Below are 21,111 nucleotides of genomic sequence, written 5' to 3' on the forward strand. Positions count from 1 at the left end.
AGGTGTAAGGAAGGGGTCCAGTTTCAGCTTTCTACATATGGCTAGCCAGTTTTCCCAGCACCATTTATTAAATAGGGAATCCTTTCCCCATTGCTTGTTTTTCTCAGGTTTGTCAAAGATCAGATGGTTGTAGATGTGTGGTATTATTTCTGCAGGCTCTGTTCTGTTCCATTGGTCTATATCTCTGTTTTGGTACCAGTACCATGCTGTTTTGGTTACTGTAGCCTTGTAGTATAGTTTGAAGTCAGGTAGCGTGATTCCTCCAGCTTTGATCTTTTGGCTTAGGATTGTCTTGGCAATGCAGGCTCTTTTTTGGTTCCATATGAACTTTAAAGTAGTTTTTTCCAATTCTGTGAAGAAAGTCATTGGTAGCTTGATGGGGATGCCATTGAATCTATAAATTACCTTGGGCAGTATGGCCATTTTCACGATATTGGTTCTTCCTATCCATGAGCATGGAATGTTCTTGCATTTGTTTGTCTCCTCTTTTATTTTGTTGGGAAGTGGTTTGTAGTTCTCCTTGAAGAGGTCCTTCACATCCCTTGTAAGTTAGATTCCTAGGTATTTTATTCTCTTTGAAGCAATTGTGAATGGGAGTTCACTCATGATTTGGCTCTCTGTTTGTCTGTTATTGGTGTATAAGAATGCTTGTGATTTTTGCACATTGATTTTGTATCCTGAGACTTTGCTGAAGTTGCTTATCAGCTTAAGGAGATTTTGGGCTGAGACGATGGGGTTTTCTAAATATACAATCATGTCATCTGCAAACTGGGACAATTTGACTTCCTCTTTTCCTAATTGAATACCCTTTATTTCTTTCTCCTGCCTGATTGCCCTGGCCAGAACTTCCAATACTATGTTGAATAGGAGTGGTGAGAGAGGGCATCCCTGTCTTATGTAAAGTGGAAATTAATTTTTAATCTGAGTGTAACAAGGATGAGGATTTCCCATTCCTCTTAATCCTTGTTGATAGGTGCAATTAGAAGCCAATTTACAAATCGGTGGACAAGAAACCAAGGACAAAACCTCGGTAAGAGATCTCTTGTCCTGTATTTTGGGGGTATTTCTTTTTAAGTACTATTGCTAGTCTTTTAGAATCTGAGCATCCTTTCTTAGAGATAATAATCTACACATACTATTTTTTCTTTCATTTTGCTTGGTAGACCATCATATATCTGCTCAGCCAAAATAGAAATATCTCAAAGATGTTACAGTGCAATTGAGTAGCCTATTTTTTTCTAAAGAAATAACTACTTTTCCTAAATTAAGAAAGTAGTAACACATTATTTATTTCTGATGAAAATTTCATTTCTATTTTCTAAATTTGTTTTCTTCTTGTTTTTCTCTTTACTTGACTTCTTTTACATTGAATGAGTTTTCTTTTGACTCATTGTTTTTTCCCCTCCATTAGTTGGAAGTTATAAGCTTTATTTCTCTTTATTATTTAGGGGTTTTTATGGAAGTTTTAACCAGCAAAGTTAACAAGATATTGATAACCAATATTTTACCCTTCTTCCAAACAATACAAGGACCTTAGGAAGCTTAAACTGATAAACCGTTCTGCTGACATCCGCTATTATATTAGTTCTAATCTGATTCTTTCGTGTTTAGATTGAATACATTTTACAAATTTGTTTGCTTTACTTCCCATTTATTATTTATTTCTTCTTATAGACAGTCTTCTGTGGAGTCCTGTTTTCTTCTAGAATTACATATATTGTGTGTGTGTGTGTGTTCGTGTGTGTGTGTGTGTGTGTGTGTGTGTGTGTATAAAGATCTCTCATCTTGGAATCAACATTACAAATAAAAACTTAATTTGAATTACACATAAAATCAGAAGTCTGTATTTAAGAAGTCAAAATTTAAGAAGAAAACATATTTAGGTGAGCCTGTTAATTATGTAAATATTAAAATTAGTTTGAAACATGAAATTGTCATTTTTATAGGCTAAAATGAAGTGTTACGCATTTCATATAACCTAACCTGTACATTTTTCCTCCTCATGATGTCTTTAAAATGTTTGCAGAAGCTTTTCCTACCTTGGGACCTAAATATACAACCTTAAAGATTAATCTAAAAAAGAATCTAGATCCTTTTTTATAGATAATAATGGTGATAGATTCCTTTCTGATATTTCACAAGTTTTCTTAAGAACCCAGATCTAATTAGAAATGAAAACAAGTCTAAATGATTAAAATATGGTTTCCTTAGAAAACAAAAACAAACAGACACACACACACACACACACACAAACCTCATCCCTGCAGCACCATTCAGGGCTCACTTATTCTGAAAGTGCCAGAGGCCTGTCACCATTGTTGAAAGCTTGGCAAAGTTCAAAGACAGCTTAGCAATGCACAGTGAGATTTAATGTGCACTACTCATTACCCTGGTGAGACCCTTTGTTAAAATAGTCAATTTCTATGCTGTTTGTAAGGTTGTGCAGTTGTAATTCTTGGATGACTGCCAGAAATAGCCTTAGCAACAAAACACCCAGCATCCTTCTGTTCTCAAATCAATCAGTCATTGTGTAAAGAACTTTTTGATTTATGATGAATCTTGTGGCCAGTATTTTTAGGTTATTTCACTACACTAAGTCAACAATATGTTACTTCTAGGTATGTTATTATACATGGACTCATTCCCATACATCTCTATACATAAACTTTTTGTGTTATGGTTTGTCATAACAGGTGAAGTTGAATTTGTTAATTAAAAGAGTATGTAATGTGCATACAAATAATAATACTAGCATTCTGATATGCTTTTGTATTCCCTCTGTACAGATCATGGGCCGCTTAAGAAACAAACAAGCTTCATAGTTTTCCTAAAGTAATTGGTGCAATGTTACAACGAAACACAGACGAACACACACACATATATATATGTTTATGTTTATGTTTTTATACTTCACATATATATGTAGAGTATATATGTATATGTGTATATGTTCGTATAGATGTTTATGAATACATACAGCTGGCCAATTGGTCCTCTTTATCCTTGGGTTCCAGATTCAACCAACTGAGGATTGAAAATACCGGGGCCAGAGAAGGATAGTTGTGTCTGTACTGAACATGCAGACTATTTTTTGCTTTTCATTCCCTAAGCAATGCAGTGTAACAACTATTTACATAGCATTTACATTGACTTAATTATTATAAGCAATCTAGAGATGATTTAAAGTGTACAGGAGGATGTGCATAGGTTATATGCAAATACTATATACTTCATATAAAGGATTTGAGCACTGATGAATTTTGGTATTTGACAGGGTCCCTGAAACCAATTTCTCCTGGATATCAACAGATGATTATATAAGTACGACATTTATGTGTGTACATGTAAGTTAAAAATAGTTTTAAAACAATAAAATCATCTGAGTACAAAATAAAGTATTTGAATAGACTATGATTCAGTATTTTGTCAAGGACAACAACTCATATTTAAATGTCAATATTAACTTTGATAACTTAGCAAGGAATTGATACATCTTTATTTGCTTATTTTGTTGAGCTCTATTTTTCAGTTCATTATTCCTTAATACACTTTCATTCTATGTGGAGAGCTAAACAGTCCATCAAATGTATTTTGTTTTTTAAAAGGCTTTGTGACTGTAACCTGTAGAATGACTTGGGAATCAGCCAAGTTTTCAAATCTCCCTCCACTCTTTATTTGAAGTGTAATCTTGGGCAACTTGGTTACGTTCTTTGAGCCTCACTTCTCTCACTTAAAAAAGGGCATTGATGAAACCACACACTTCATAGTAATGATTAAATGACCTAAAATGTATGAAGTGCTTAGAATCGTGCCAGGTATATTATATTATATTATATTATATTATATTATATTATATTATATTATATTATATTATAAGTACTAAATAAATGTTAGCTGTCATTTGTATTTTTTTCTTGATGGAAATAATAGCAAAATTTCTGATATAAATGAAAACATAAACTCAGGCATCTCACTTCCTCAACCATTTACCCAATTTCCCATGGAAATTATCAATAGAGTAAACAAATAAGTAAAAGTTTGCATTCTCAATGGAATCTAGGGATGGAGCCTTCAAAATGTCAAGTTATTTTTTTTCTGTTTAGTCTAGTACATATAAAATTAGAGTGAAGGAAGAATAGAAGGTTGGTAACCGATCCCCCTCATAAAATATCAGTGTGTCTGAGAATTACATGGGAGGCCAAGAGAAATTGCTATTTGTATTCCCAGTAGTGTTTTGTTTTAAACATTAAAATGATTCTGTGTTAATCTAAACACAATATACCTCACAGATTTATTACTATTAGATATTTTAAACAATTTTGAGACTCTCTGGTCTATTTAACTCTCTCTGTATTTTTATTTCCAGAACACATTGAGCTCTGTTGACTTCGCTCTGACTTATCACACTTTCTCTTACAAGTCATTTGTTATCGTCTCTGAATTCTCAGTGTCCTCCATTATGAGTAATCTCCCTTCATTCCTAATCTTTCTTCATTATTTGCTATCTTGTTTCACTTCTCTTCTATTCAAACTGCTCATTCTGTAGCTCTGCCAGTGCTGGCTGCTCTGTCTCTCACCCTCCACTTATTTTAAGAGTCTGGTTCAGATTCTTTTGACTACCTGGATCAAGCAGTATGTACTAATTATTTTACTGTTATAAACTCAAAAATCTTAGTAGTTTATACCTACAGAGATTGTTTCTCATTAACACTACTTATAAAGCATAGGTCAGCTGAAGGCTCTGTTCCATATTTTCTCACTCAAGGACTCAGGCTGATGGAGCCACTACCACGTGGTGTGCTTTTACTTCTGGGAAGCGAAATGAGAGAACATGGTGAACTGCATACTGTCTCTCAAGAGTTTCTTTGCAGAAGTGAAAGTACACAACTTCTGCTTACATTCCTTGATCAAGGTAAACCATATTACTGTGCTCAACTTAAAGGTAAGAAAGGAGTACAATATTCCATATACACAAAGAAAGACAAAGTGGAATGTAGTTAAATAGCCCTAATGCTTAACGTATTTCCCATTGCTGTTTTAATTCATGATTTCTCTAGAACCCAGAAAAAATACATGCTTCTTTGAGGCTCATTTCTCTGGATATACCATTCCTTTCATTCTTACGTTATCACCTACTCACTTTCTGATCACAATTACATATGCACCACTTATTTTGGCAATGGACTCATAGCCTTTCACTTTAAGAGAGCCAATTTCATAATTTTATTTGAATTCAGTGTCCTTACGGAAGACTCATCCATTACCCTGGACTCTATGCTTCTTGGGTTCTTGAACCTCTCAGCCACCTAGTCCTAAAGTCATATCATAGTCATGATCATAACCTAAAGGACAGTGACAATTATATCAATAATCTGAAAATCAAGTCATTTCTGCTTGCTTATTAATTTGGTTGATCTCACTACATTTTTTCTTTTACCCCATCAAACCCATGAGTTGGGCAACTAGAAGAAGCTATATTAGCCTAAAAATAAGAAGCCCCAGAACTCCAGAAACTGTGTGTCTTTATAGCCTGATACTCCTATTTCGGGGGAGGTAAACTTGGACCACTGAAGTTCACTTTCAAATGGAAAGTGAGGTCTCACTATTTCTAACAGTGAAACTCAAAAACTCAGCCAGACAGGCATCAGTGACGTTTTGACTTTACATGAAATTGGAGGAAATTTTGTCCCCCAACCCATAGCCTAAAAATAAAACTGCTGACTCAATAAGGCCCTAGATTCATATGGCTTATTTTAAATAGCTGGGTTTGATTAACCGACAAGTTGAAACATCATGTGGTCCCTTGGACTACTGTGGCTATCTAATGTCAGAGCCAACTATACAAAACTAAAACTGACTGTGATCATTCTGGTTAGTGGGCAGAACTCAAGGCTATTCTTATAAGTCTAGCTATGGTCCTTGAGTTGTTTCCAGTGACCTGAATATTTGGTTTGCTCATTAGACTGACTAAATATACCCTTCTTTGGGGTAACCAAACATAGAAAAACATTGTGGCTGCTAATTGGACAGTTTGGGTCACTAATGAGTTCAGAATCTGTGTTTATTAACTGCTATATTGCTCTTTCTCACTCATAACTTATCTCAAATATTCCATAAATCTTCTCCTAACCCCTCCATTGATCTCTTGCTTATATAATTTATTGTGTTCTTATAGTTTCTCTGGGTATTTCTTGCTTCAAAGAATTGTGTATAAGCTCTGGGAGGGATCATGTTTAAATATCGTGACATTCCTACTCTGCCAAGTCTATCAGTGGATACTGATTGATAGATTCTGTCATATTATTTCACAGTCGAGAAAATAGAAATTTACTGTATTTTACTATGAAATATATTTATATGAACTCTTTTAACTAGTGAAAGGATGATAATTACCTTCTGAAATTAGGGATATTTAACATTTTTATAATTTTGTCTTTGTTCCAAGTCTTATTTTTATATCTAAACAGAAGAGTAATTTGATTGATTATTACTTCATTTTATTCCTGGAAAAACTGCATGAACATATGAGAATAATAAGAATTGGTAGCATTCAAACATAGTAGCTAACAATATCCCACAACATATTACTTTATATTTGATATCAGAGATTGCATCTGAATTGTTTCAATTAAAATATATTTATAAAAAGGGAGCTTAGTTTTCCTTGTCCTCAAAATATGCAACATATTGTCTTCATTTCAGCAACTAAAAATAAAGCAAAACAATCACTTAACTATTTACTCATTTCATGTCTTAGTAGTTTATTTTCAGGAAAGAGTTGTATTTGTACTGAAGTCACTCTACAAACTTAGGCCAAATAAAACCTTTTATATATGCATCTCAATCTTCAAAGTCTTAAATTTAATAACCATAAAAAATTTTGTGGATTTACTTTATTGTTTATAATTGTGTTTTATTTGATTAATGAAGTTTTTCAAGTACTTGTTTGATAAGTATATAATAATATTACATTTTAAGTAATAGCCTTGTTTTGGTTTTACATATGTTTAAATATAATAATTATAGAATGTGACACCACATTTTATATATAGGTAATTACCTTTGGCAGAATAACTTTTGTCACTTAAATTACGATTTCAAAAGATGCTAATTACTTCAGAATCAAGAAAGCAGTAATATCTAAATCAGAAACAGAAAATATTAGAAACATTGTTTAGTGCAGCACTATGCTCATGAACAATAAAAATAACAGACATAGTAATATCTATTATAATAATAGAAATAATACCTATTTGGAATATTGATATGCAAGATCTCAGATTATTTTTAAATAAAAGTTTAGTCTTTTAGGAATTATCACTGTGAAGAAAACAGGAAATTTCTGCATACTGATATTTTTCTAGGGAACAAAAGTAACTTGTCTAGTGCATTAAATATAAATTCCAGCTAGCCTGTGCAACATTATCAGAACACATCTCTAAAAAAAAAAAAAAGAAAAAAGAAAAATTGGCCAGATGTGGTGGTGCATGGCTGTAGTCTGACCTACTCAAGAGGTTGAGGTGGGAGGATCCCTTGAGCCCAGGATTTTAAGGCTGCAATGAACTATGATTGAGCCACTGCACCCTACCTTGGGTGACAGAGCAAGACCCTGTCCCTAAAAATAAATAAATAAGTAAATAAATTTGTCTTAGTCCATTTTCACGCTGCTGATAAAGACATACCTGAGACTGGGTAACTTATAAAGAAAAAGAAGTTTAATGAATTCAGTTCCATGTGGCTGGGGAGGCCTCACAGTCATGGGGGAAGGCAAAAGGCATGTCTTACATGGTGGCAGACAAGAGAGAATGAGACCCAAGTGAAAGGGGAAACCCCTTATAAAATCTTCAGATGTCATGAGTCTTATTCATTACTATGAGGACTGTATGGGGGAAACCACTCCCATGATTCAATTATCTTCCACTGGGTCCCTCCCACAACACCTGAATATTAAGGGAGCTACAATTTAAGAAGAGATTTGGGTGGGGACACAGCCAAACCATATCAACATTTATTCCGTGGAAATATTGTAATAATTCTAGTATAGATAAATATTAATATTTATGAAGCATACAATTGAGAGTGCACAACAAAATCAGATTTGGGTGGGGAATAAAACAAAACTAAACTAAAACAATTAATATCCTCCCTCAAAACTCTAGAAACATTTTAGACCCATAGTTATTCTGAAGATATCAGTTAAGTTTATTTTTCATTGTCGTTAATGGCAAGTTTGGTAAGTTTACTCAATATTATTTGAAATTATTAGCAGGCTTATTTCACCATTAGCAAGAAGCAGGTGCTGAAGCAGCAGCTAAATCTATTACTGTTTTTTTTTTTTAATAATTTGCTCTTCATGCCCTACAAGTGTGAGAGAAATCTCAGAATTTTATAACTCAGTTGCCCACTTTACTTTCTGTTGGGCACTGTGTGGTAACTACTTGGTTTGGTGAAAATGAACTAAATTCATATTTCTAAAACGTAAGTTTGTGTTTTTGTAAACTGCAAATACATATTAGGTTTTGTATAGTATGGAAAATATACAATTTAAACAAGTTTAATTTTTTCATATTTTAAACTTATGGAACTTTAATCTCATCAGTTTTTTATTGAACAACACCTAGTGAGTGCTGACATAATCGCATACAGTAACTTGTTTATGGTAATAACTAAGACAGTTAATCACAGAGATATTTATGAAACATTTTAGCAGTTATTTACTATTATTTATCATAGCAAAATTAAAAATCATTCACATAAAAAATCTCATTTTTAAAAATTCTTTTTTATCCTTTTATATGATCCCAGTATTAACCATATAATCCAGCATTTCTCGTTCGTGCTGCCAGAGATGGAGACCTCAACAGAAACAGTGGGCTGAAGTTGTTGGAGAGATGGGAGGGATGAAGTACAAGGACGTTTTTATTAAATATCCCTACCTTTACTACTATGTGGTCTTTACAACAAAAATGACCCAACAGCTAATCTAAAAGAAGTATTTGGGTGAAAAAAAGTCAATGAAAATACAAACCTTAAGAGTATTCTCTTTGGCAAAAATAATAATAATAATGATAATAATAATAATAATAATAAAATAATAAAAGGGGTCCTGAGGGTAGAATTACCATGTGCAATAGTGATAATTTTATTTATTCAAAAAATAGTTATTTAGTGACTACTCTGTGCCAGTCACTGTACTAGACACTGGAGTTCCAGAATTGGGCAAAATAGTGAAACTCCTTACTCAAACGGAACTTACATTCTAATAGAAAAAGACTGACAAGTGACAATGTCTGTTTATGGCACATTTCATGAAGAAAATGAAAGTACTGTATGGAGATAAAGAATGATAGAATGAGTGTTCAGGAAAGACCCTTTTGAGTAATTGTCAGGTGAATGTGATAACCACTATGCTCTGGAAACCCCATTGCGAAAGTGACATCAAAGCAAGCACATGAATGAAATAAGAGAATAAGCCATTTGTGTGTATAAAGGGATAAGCTTTCCAGGGAGAGGGAATAGCAAGTGTAAGGCCTGGAAAAAGGAATGTGTACACTCATTTGAGGATTAGCAAGGCAGAGTTGTTGAAACAACAGTGAGAAAGACCAGAAGAATGATAGAACTAATGTTGATGAAGCCATATCTTGTAGTGCTTTGTAGGCAAACATGTTCTATAAGTCATTGGAGGATACTGAGCAGAAAGTGGTAATCTGGTATGTGTTTTAGAAAGAACCTTCTGGAGTTTGGATAGAAAAGAGATTCTAGTTGGGCAAGAATGAAAATAGGGGACCAGTTGGAGTCCATTGTAAGAGTTCAGGCAATGTGACTAGGTTGGTAGTGGCAGAGATGGTGTGCCATGTGTACAGAAGGTGAACTGTGTTTTCTTTCAAGTGTACACAGAGACAAATTATTTGTTCACGTTATGCGGTATTACTTACATGTGACATTACATTGAATATGGATAATTAACTAGCTTAAGTGTCTTAGTTAGTCAGAATAAATGTTACCAATTTATTCGTATGAACTTACTACTTTAATTATTTTACCCATTTTATTAAGCATTTAACAACATCATGGAAAAGAAAACAATGTTTAGAACTGATTTTCCAGTGTTAAATTGCAAGAACCTTTAGAAGTATGCATAAGATGTTTCACTGACGAGATCATGTATTATAAAAATAAGATCATTATGTTCTTTGATTTCTGAAACTTCATAAAGAAGAAAGCTTCAAAACATATTCAAATTTAGAGTCATTGTGCCATTCATGAAGATATTCTTTGTTATCTAATTTTTGGTTTAAGTTTCCAGAAATTAGGCCAATAATTTTTACCATTGCTTTATAAGATATAATCAGTAGATTGCTATTAGTTATGTAACTCTGTAAAAAGAATTAATCTGTTCTATCTAGATGGTTAGTTCAATTGGAATTATATTATTGTACAAATAAATTTTATTTCTATAGTAAGACTAGAAAAAAGTTTCAATTAAAAATTATCTGAGTGGTTTTCTTTGAAAATTTTAGTAAGTTAAATTGAAACTGTATTCGGCAAACATTTACTAAGCAGTTCCTTGGTGTCAAATTTTATCCAATGCCTTAGGGATGTTAGATTCATTATGATCATAAAGATGAATAAGACAATTTGGAAGAGTTTCACATAGAATGGTAGAATATTAAATTAATGCTTATTAAGTTAATAAGATAGCTGCTGTGTAGGTGTCTTTGTTAGATTTCCAGGGAGGGAAACTTTACCATCCCCTCAGTTTAGAGTTACATGCTTTGATCGAAGGGTATGCCTGCCAGCTTTCAAGTGTTTTTACTCTCACAGGAACTGAGACAATACAGTTACAATAATATGTGCATTTGAATTTCTCATATCATATTGGTTGACTTATATATGAAATAACCAGAAATAACACAACATAAATTATTGCTACATGTTAAATTACATGATTCTGTTTATAAATTATATACAAATTCACTGAAGAGAAATTAATGTGGATAGAGTATTCAGGAGGAAAAGAACCAGAGATGTGTCTTATAGAAGGGCAGGAGGAAAAGAACCAAAGATGTGTCTTATAGAATTCGAATACTGGAGTAAAAAGAATATCATTTTGGGCAGGGAAACAACAAAACCAGTAAAACAACAGAAATGGATATGATGTATTTGAATGGTTGTACAGAAAAATAGTGGGAAATGAGCATCGTTAAGTCATCTTTGGAGCCGTACTTTCCTTAAGATCTCAGGTTTCGGGTTAGCTATTCTGTTTTTGTTTTTCATTTGTAAAAAGGAAATCACACTACAAATTTTGTAGGGCTGTAGTGAGTATCAATAGAGGTGAAAATCTTTCAAATAATGTAGCACATTTTTGCCTCATAATAGACACATTAATGCTAGCTATTACTATGATATTCATTTTTCTTTCCCCTTCCACCTTCCCATTCCAGGGCTGCAAACACGAGCAAAATTGTTTTAACACAATATATCTACTAACTGAGAATATGGTAAAAACAAGATATTGTTATTTAAAAATCTATAATTTATTTTTTAGTGAAATTTTAGGTTTACAGACGAATTGTGCAGAAAGTAGACTTTCCTGGACTCTCTCCCTTTCCATTTCCATACACATTTTCCCCTATTATTAACAACTTTCATTAGTGTAGTACATTTGTTACAGTTGATGATTTATTATTGATACATTTATTATTAAAGTCCATAGTTGACATTAGCGTTCTCTGTTTGTGTTGTACAATTTTAATGAGTTTTGATAAATGCATAATATGTATCCACCGTTAAAGCATCCTACACAATAGTTTCACCACCCTAAAATCCTGTGTTCCACATATTCAGCACTATCTCAATTCTTTTGAATCTTTGGCAACCACTGATCTTTTACTGTCTCTATAATTTTGCCTTTTCCTGAATGTCATATAATTGGAATCATAAAGTACATGGCCTTTTTAGAGGCTCTGAACTTGACCCTCTAAATTCTCTGGTGTCTTTCACTTAGCAATATGCATACAAGTTTCCCCCATGCTTTTTCATGGCTTCAAAGCTCATTTATTTTTATAACTGAATAATAATATTCCATTGTATGGATTTAATACAGTCTGTTTGTACATTAAACTTTTAATGAAATGTCTGAATGTGTCAATTAGTATCCTTTGTTTTAAATGGCTAATATCTTTCATAATTAGAAGTATTATAGTATTACATAATTTCTATTTTTCTCTTTCATATTTGGAATAGAATTTTTATTTTAAGCAATGCTAAATAAATTTTAAAATTTAATATATGACTATTCAATCCTATTCATATATTCCTATATTACAACTTTTTTGGAAAAATGTAGCTGTGTTCTTTTAATATGTGTTATTTGAATTTTTTTCTAACTTTTTTTTGCTGTTTATGAATTAGACATATTTTACCATTTTTCAAGAATGCAATATATTATTACCTATAATGATCATTTTATACAATAGATCTCTTGAACCTATTTCTCCTATCTAACTGAAGTTTTATTTCCTTTGACCAGCATCTTGACAACCTTTCCCGCTACCCCTATAATCAGCCCATCCCCTAGTAACCACCATTCTTCTCTCTACTTCATTTTTTTTTTTTTTTTTGAGACAGAGTCTTCCTCTGTCGCCAGGCTGGAGTGTAGTGGTGCGATCTTGGCTCACTGCAACCTCCGCCTCCTGGGTTCAAGTGATTCCCCTGCTTCAGCCTCCCGAGTAGCTGGGACTACAGGCGTGTGCCACCACACCCGGCTATTTTTTTTTTTTTTTTTTTCGTATTTTAGTAGAGATGGAGTTTCACCATGTTGGCCAGGATGGTCTCAATCTCCTGATCTCATGATCCGCTCACCTCAGCCTCCCAAAGTGTTGGGATTACAGGTGTGAGCCAGTGTGCCTGGCCTCTTCTTTCTACTTCTATGAAATTAACTTTTTAATATTCTATATAAGAAGAGAGTGGATTTTCACCATAAAAATGATAACTATGTGAGGTAATGCATATGTTAATTAGCTAGACTAGTCATTTCACAATGTATATGTACTTCAAAACATCATGTTGTGTACCATAAATACATAAAATTTTATCTGTCAATTAAAAAATAAAAAGTTGCCACTTTATAGCATATTCGCTTATATGGTTTGTATGTGATAAAATTTTGCTTTTCATGTGCCTAAGAGAAAGGAGGTTACGGAATGAAGTAACACATACATAAATTGTGCTGTGTAGTCAACCCTCCAAACATGGAAAAACTACTGCTTTATGTTGTTCACTTTTTACCTGAAGTCTGTATTTCTTAAAATACCACTGCATTAGTCCATTCTCACGCTGCTATAAAGAACTACCTGAGACTGGGTAATTTATGAAGAAAAGAGGTTCAATTGACTTACCATTCTGTAGGCTGTATAGGAAGCATGGCTATGGAAGTCTCAGGAAACTTACAATCCTGGCAGAAGGGAGGGGGAAACAAGCACCCTCCTCACGTGGCAGAGCAAGGGAGAGAGGGAAGGGGGAAGGGAGAAGTGCTACACACTTTTAAACAACCAGGTCTCCTGAGAACTCTATCAGGAGACAGCAGTAGATGGCTGGTGCTAAACCATCCGAAACCACCTCCATGATGCAATCACCTCCCACCAAGCCCCACCTTCAACACGTGCAGATTAAAATTCAGTGTGAGATTTGGGTGAGGACATAGAGCCAAACCATATCAACTACTTTATTTCTGTTAACAAAGTTGTTCACTTTTTCAAACAATTTTTAGTTTCTCCCTTACGTCTTAGAGGAAGTGCTGTTTCCTTCCTGCAGAAAATACTCCCTCTGCCTGCACTCTACACCTGAACCTCTAGATTCTGAAAGACTGTAATCTATCAATCACTAGAGTTGTTTCTATATATTTCCCTTTCCATCTGTATAAATTATTGAATGAATGAATGAATGACTCTTCTATGATTCCATTGTTGGTTTTTGAGATGCATGTCATGGTTACACTCTAGGTATAGACTTCCACATCTTGACTTTATACCCTGATTCCAATGATTAATTAACTCTGAAAATGAACAAGTATTCTAACTTCTCAAGGTTTCATTTTCCTTATCTGAAACAGGAAATAATAGTAGGATTATGTAAGTTTTATGAGGAATGTGACAATTCCTGTGAAGTTCTTAACAGCGTGCTGTTGTACAGCAGCTACCTAAAGAATATTGGCAATTATTATTTTAAATTGATATTTTCTTTGATTTATGAATATGAAATATGATGATGCTCTCCCCCAGAATTTTTAAAACCTTTTTCCTCCTAGCTTTTAGAGAAATGTCTTTCTCCATAGCCCCTCTCAAAGATACTCTTTCCAAGCATTTCAATGTTCTTTCGCTGCCCACCACCAACACACAAATGCACAAAAACACACACACAGAATAATATTGTCAACAAACTTAGAAAAGTTTCTTCGTTAAGTCCTTTGACATTGCCTGAGACAAGAAAACCTGGAGGGATAATTTCATTTTTTTATGTCTTTCTCTAACTCTTGACTGTGAACGTTTTGTTCTTTACTCTTTGAAAGTTTTTATGTCTATTAATAATAAAATGAATGTAGCAATATAGCTTCTCATCATAGATGCTTTCATTATTTTAAAATATTGTAATTATTTCTTACAATATATTAGAGCTTAAGTTCATCTTTGACAGATGATTATAACCTGGTGAGTGAAAAGCATTACTAATTCAACGTATTTAAGCTACCGTGGAAAATTAGCAACTTTACGAAAATGGAAAAACTCATTTCCTAATGCGATTTAGGCAAGGCTGCAAAGATTTTAATTAAATAATATAAAACAAATTAGAGGGATAGAAACAAAATTCAGAGGTAGCAAACAGAATCACACCGAGAGATGTTTCAAACAATGTTTTAACTATTTAAAGACTAAAATCTTTTAACTGTATTCTATATTTTAAAATCAGAAATGTCTCTTAATTCTCAGCTATACAATTTTATGTAGTTATTATTACTATTATAATTTGACCAATGTATTAAGAAAATAATTAATATTAAATAGATTTTTAAAGTTTAAAATAAAAGCAATTATGAGAAGGCTAGTAGCATAATTCATGTACTGAGTGTACAATAGTTTCTTCAGTTTTTTTATCCTATGAAGTTTTTTTCTATATCTACTTCCAATAAATGCTGATTTGCTAATCTAGAACGTAGAAATGATTAGTGCAATAAATCAGATGCTTTACTTTAGAGTAAGGAATGCTTTAAATTTTAACATAATCGTTACTGAGACAATTAAGTGTAAAGCCTTTCTTTTATTTAATTTGATTACTGATTTTTTCTTGTGACTGAAAATCAATTTTTTCTTTCTTTTTTTTTTTTTTTTTGTTTGTTTCTGTCTACAGAAAGCTGACCTTGCAGTTGCTCCACTGGCTATTACCTATGTTCGAGAGAAGGTCATCGACTTTTCCAAGCCCTTTATGACACTTGGAATAAGTATTTTGTACCGCAAGCCCAATGGTACAAACCCAGGCGTCTTCTCCTTCCTGAATCCTCTCTCCCCTGATATCTGGATGTATATTCTGCTGGCTTACTTGGGTGTCAGTTGTGTGCTCTTTGTCATAGCCAGGTAACATGCTCACTTTTGTGATTTTTTTGGCAATTGTTACCTCCTTTATCTAACTAATAATTGTCAAAAGTCACAATCAATTTTACTTTTTCTGTTCTTTATTTTCCATGGGGTGCTGAGAAATAATGAAATTTTAAGAATCACATTCATTTATTAAAATATACTATCCTGTCTTTGTGGGCAGAGAGCATGCTGGTTGTGTCATTAAGCTATAAGTGTTGTAGGGATTACTGTTTTCTTAACCAGAATATAAAAGCTTTTTAAATCAATATGATAAATGAATCATTGCCTCACTTCGAAGATTTCTAATGAACCAAAACTAAAATAATGTGTTTTACTAACTTGAGTTAATAATTCACTTGCAAGAAAAACCAAAGTACTAAAATTTAAAAGGAGGCCTTTTTTAAGGAACTAAGAAATTTATAATAAACATTCTAACTATAAAAGGACTACCTTAGTATTCTACATAATATTTGTGTTTTTTTCTTGTTTTTTCACAGAATAAATGTCACTACAAAAAGTACCTTATTGTCATTGACATGTAGGGTATGTTTCAAGTCATAGGATCAGAAGATAAAATGCAAAGCTGGCATGGTGACTCATGCCTATAATCCAAACACTTTGGGAGCTCAAGATAGGAGGATTGCCTTGAGGTCAGGGGTTTGAGACCAGCCTGGTCAACATAGGGAGACCCTATCTCTATAAAAAATAAAAATTAAGAAAAAAATACCTAAATGAAAAATATATAAATTTTATATTTTAATAGTGGCCTTTAAAATCTGTGATACAGATCAATCTATGTTGATGGTATTACTTTATTTTACTCTCGGAGGTGGAAATTTGTAAGCATGTTAATTTACGCCTACCTCACTATCAAACTTTCAACTGATAGATTATTTCAGTATGATTTAATTTACTTTTGCTTTAATTAAGAAGATTAGTATTGTGCCTCAGGACTCATGACTCTATTGACATGGAGTTAAGCCACATATTCATTATATTCTTTGAATTTTTATATTTTTTTAAATATCAAAAAGATAACTGAATTAAAAATCAGTTAGAATTCTACATATGATTTTTCATGGAGATAAAAATACCTATAAAGTATACATATACATATATATATATATATTTTGTGCTATATAACCAAAATTAAATATGCAGTGCCTTTTCAATTATGTTACATGGATTTTTTTGATAGATTTATCAGTAAGGGTATTTGTAAAGAATTGAACTCATTTTTCAATAAGGAATTAAACTTATTTTTTTTCCAATGAAGTAATGTATTTTTTCTTCTAGCCATAAAAATCTTTAGTTCATTCAGTTAAAAAATGACTAAAATCAATTAGAAGTAGCATAATATTGGCCGGGTGCAGTTGCTCACGCCTGTAATCCCAGCACTTTGGGAGGCCGAGGCAGGCTGATCACGAAGTCAGGAGAATGAGACCATCCTGGCCAAAATGGTGAAACCCCGTCTTTACTAAAAATACAAAAATTAACTGGGTGTGGTGGTGTGCACCTGTAGTCCCAGCTACTTAGGAGGCTGAGGCAGGAGAATCGCTTGAACCTGGGAGGTGGAGGTTGCAGTAAGCTGAGATCGTGCCACTGCACTCCAGCCTGGGAGACATTAGCAGGACTCCGTCTCAAAAAAACAAAAAGTAGCATAATATTTTTATGTATTTGCACACAGATAATTTTTTACATATTTATACATAATTATTTTACAAATGCATTATTTTTACCTAGTTAGATATTAAGAATTGTGTTCTTCAGGTAATTATTATTTGCATTTGCCTAAAACTATGTATTGGAAGCATATTGCCATATAGCATTTGAAGCTGTACAGTAGAGCCTATTAAAATTTTATGTGACTTTTGGGGTTCTCCCCACAGTAATGAGAATTTGGAGTATGAAGTTCCTAAAATCTTAGCTCCAGCTTTTTCTACCTTCTGTGAAAATAAAAGGGCCTTCACATTTTTGATCATCTTTGGACCAATTACATCTTTTTTATAGTGACAGACATAGCCACTCTAGTTTATGTGTTCAGAGAAATAAGTGCAAGAGTTTCAGATTAAGCAATTCAGCGGCTAGAAAACTCTTCAGCCAGCCCACAGGCCAAACAGAAAAATAAATACTCCAAAATATACAAAAAGTCTTCCTTAATGTTTGCATGTATGCTTATTTTTTCTTAAATTAACAAATTTCCCAGGAGGATAGAAATAAAGCCTAGAGGAAAGTGTCATGAGACAACTTCGAGGCAACTGTGTGGGCATTAGTCAAGCTGAATTAGGTCTAACAGTACTTTTCTGGAGGTCTTAAACACAGAGTTTTGGGTTACTTCAAATTTGTATTAGGCAATTTAGTTATTCCTAATTTTCCAAGCCCACGGCTTTTGAAGTTAGATTCAAAGCAAATACTGAAACATCTGGTTTCCTTTCTAGCTTAAAAAAGTACATTTGCAAATAGAGGCATATGGATGGATATGCACTTATCTAACTTTTCAAAATATTTCTGTAACTCACTTGATAAACCATCATAGACAGCATCTGTATAATTATGGTAATCTGTACTGATTTTACATGAAAGAAATTCAAGTATGTCATCCTATTTGAGAACATAAAGTCAGCTAATGTACCATTTTTTTTTACTGCTACTGCTTTTATATTTTGAAATGTTACTGTTATATTTTGTCATAGTTTTTAAGTGAACAGATAGGAAAATGATACTATTTCAGCTTCTTATTCCACAATTTCAAAACAAATTGCCTCATAAAAAATAAGTTTAAAATCGTCTTTTATGGGTGAATTAATAGATATTGCATTAAGTAATAATGGTAGACAAATTGTATTAAGCAATATATAATATTAGAGATTCTTGGTAAAGTAATAACACAAGGATAAATATTTTCTGGATTTTCTCAGAATATTTTGTTCAATTTTCAATCTTAAAATAATCTTGTTTAAAATATTTCTAAATTTGAAAAAATAAAACTGAAAAATCAGATTAAAAGCAAAGTCTGAATATGGTCAATTTAAATTTCAAATTCTGAACATCCAAAATCAAATGAATTTGTTTAATTAAAATATACTCTGACATAGTATTGAACTTTTACTATAAAAGAAGTTTGTGACATGCAAAGGCAAATAAAATGTTCAAGTTTAAACTGTATGATTTAATTGCCTTTGTAATTTAAATGGAATCACTATCTGTTAGAATTTAAAATACATTTATTTTAATGCTTCCTTTAGCATTTTTATTTTACCTATCGAAAAAATTATGTCTTATGTCATACAGAGGTCACTGATATACTCATTGACATCATTGTTGATACCATAATTAATATGGTATTTTAAGTATATTCTTTGTCTCCTTAACAATTATAGATAAAAGAAAGATCATGTTTCAAAAAATTCTTAAGTATGTATTTTATTTTCATTGAAGGTCACAGAAACAAAGACATAAAATAACTACCACTTTAATAACAGATTTCGTATTTATTAATTATTGGAATTTACATAATATTAACTGTTAGGGAATTATGTAATACTTAGGAATAAAAACGCTTTATCTCAAAACTAAATTATAATGAGTGATTTAAATATTGTCAAAATTTCTGAACATTATTAATTTTACTTTTGTTTTGGTCATTATCTGATGTTGTTCCTGTTATTATTATTACAATTAACTTGCTATATCTTCTTAGCTACCAAACCATACCTTTGATTGGTTTTGTTTCCTCTTTTGTTTAATTATTCTATCAACTGCTCACTCAATTAGCCAAATATTTGTCGAGCCTCTAATAAGCACTAATTAGATCCCATAAAATATTAAAAATTTATTTCTCATTTATTCATTTATTTATTCAACAATATCTATTGGCTACCCGTAAGTACTAAGAGTTGTGCCAAAAGCTTGAATCCCAGAATGAACCCAAGTGAATATGTTATTTTCGCTAATAACTCACAATCAGTGCATATATCTGGCAATAAATATTTATTACCCTTGAATAAATTTATAATAATACTTAAATCATCTTAAATTCTGTAAGAATGCCATCTATTTTAAATATGTTTTTCTAAAAAATATCTTATAATATATATTTTGCTGGAGAGAAACATACAACTAGAAAGGAAATATGAGGAAGATTGTTATGTTGTCATTAGACTACTAGATTGGAAGCTTATTGAATATCTGCTCTACCATCATATTAATAATATTAATTTTATTACAAATTAAGATCTAATAATAATTGTTAGAATTTACATTTTTAAAATTGGATTTAAAAGTAGATTATTTTGTCAATGCCTTTTAAAAATTTCCCCTCACTCTTATGTTAAGAAAAAATATCTAAGAATACTTAATAAATGTTTTAAATGTATTTAACCAATATTAAGAAGGAGATGTATGGTGTTAGTTTTTGTGTCCATATAGTTTTATATTTTATGATCTCCTGTAAGCAGTTGTATTATTATTTATAGCATAATGACATAATCAGCATGCTTATCTGAATTAGCTCTGAATGTTAATTAAGAGTAAAGATTATCCTGGGATAGTGCTTTCTAGACGTAGAATGACCTTATCTCAAGATTCTAACGGTAGCTCTTTGCTGACAGAGGATTAGGAAGAAATCTTGTCTAGGATGGGTTCATGCTTACCCAGATTGTCCCCTAAATGTTTTCCCCTCCTTTTTCTTTCTCTTTTCTTTCACCTAGGCATACGATTATAGAGATGGCAGTTAGTCATATAAAGAGTCTGGTTAGGGCACCCACCCCTTACACTAATAATAAAATATATTTTTCACCTTGCTTCAAATATTTATTTTATTAAACTAAAGCTACTATTGATATAATAGAAAATGTTTATAAAATGAGTCAATTAAAATTCCCATGTATGTTAGATTTTTTTCCTTTTAACCATATATATCTCCAAGAAAATTGAGCTGTTCTGAAATTCATTATTGGTCTAGGGTTCTTAGCAGTTTGATGTACAGAGATGAATAACTGAAGACCAAACCTAAAAGAAAGGAATAATGGTACACACATATCCCTCCAACAGGATTGATGTAACCTTAATAATTATTCACTAAGTCTTTAACAGTGCATATTTTATTTTGAAATTGGCATTTACAAATACAAATAAACTTTGGAGAATAAATTACTATACCAAATTTTGCAATATGAGTACTATTACATAAAAATTCATTAGGCTATTTAAATGAACAAATGATTAGGGTCAAATAAAGGAGAAAGTGTAAAGGAAGGCAAACAGTATTAACTAACCTGGACTTCTTAGCTAGAAGAGTAAATCAAAGAATATTCAATGTGTTACATGCATAACATTTTTCTAAGTTAAAAGAGTACAGGAATTTTTTGTGCATTTCTGTATATAATTGCCTTTAATTATTTTTAGAGTATTAGAATATTATCTATTATATTAGTGGGTTAGGCAGCAGGGGATGGACTCCCTAGAATCTGCTCAATGG

The 21,111-nt window shown here is 32.2% G+C and overlaps 1 protein-coding gene across 7 annotated transcripts in view; it reads left to right on the forward strand.

Moving 5' to 3' along the window:
* Positions 1–21,111, forward strand: part of GRIK2 (glutamate ionotropic receptor kainate type subunit 2) — a 1,201,011-nt gene that overhangs the window by 1,003,331 nt on the left and 176,569 nt on the right. For all 7 annotated transcript variants that reach the window (XM_054557912.2, XM_063724917.1, XM_063724918.1 and 4 more), the window contains one exon: positions 15,406–15,629. In XM_054557912.2, the coding sequence (XP_054413887.1) occupies positions 15,406–15,629 (224 nt within the window). The remainder of the gene's footprint in view (positions 1–15,405; positions 15,630–21,111) is intronic.

Source organism: Pongo abelii, chromosome 5 (assembly GCF_028885655.2).
Source record: "Pongo abelii isolate AG06213 chromosome 5, NHGRI_mPonAbe1-v2.0_pri, whole genome shotgun sequence".
NCBI classification, from domain to species: domain Eukaryota; kingdom Metazoa; phylum Chordata; class Mammalia; order Primates; family Hominidae; genus Pongo; species Pongo abelii.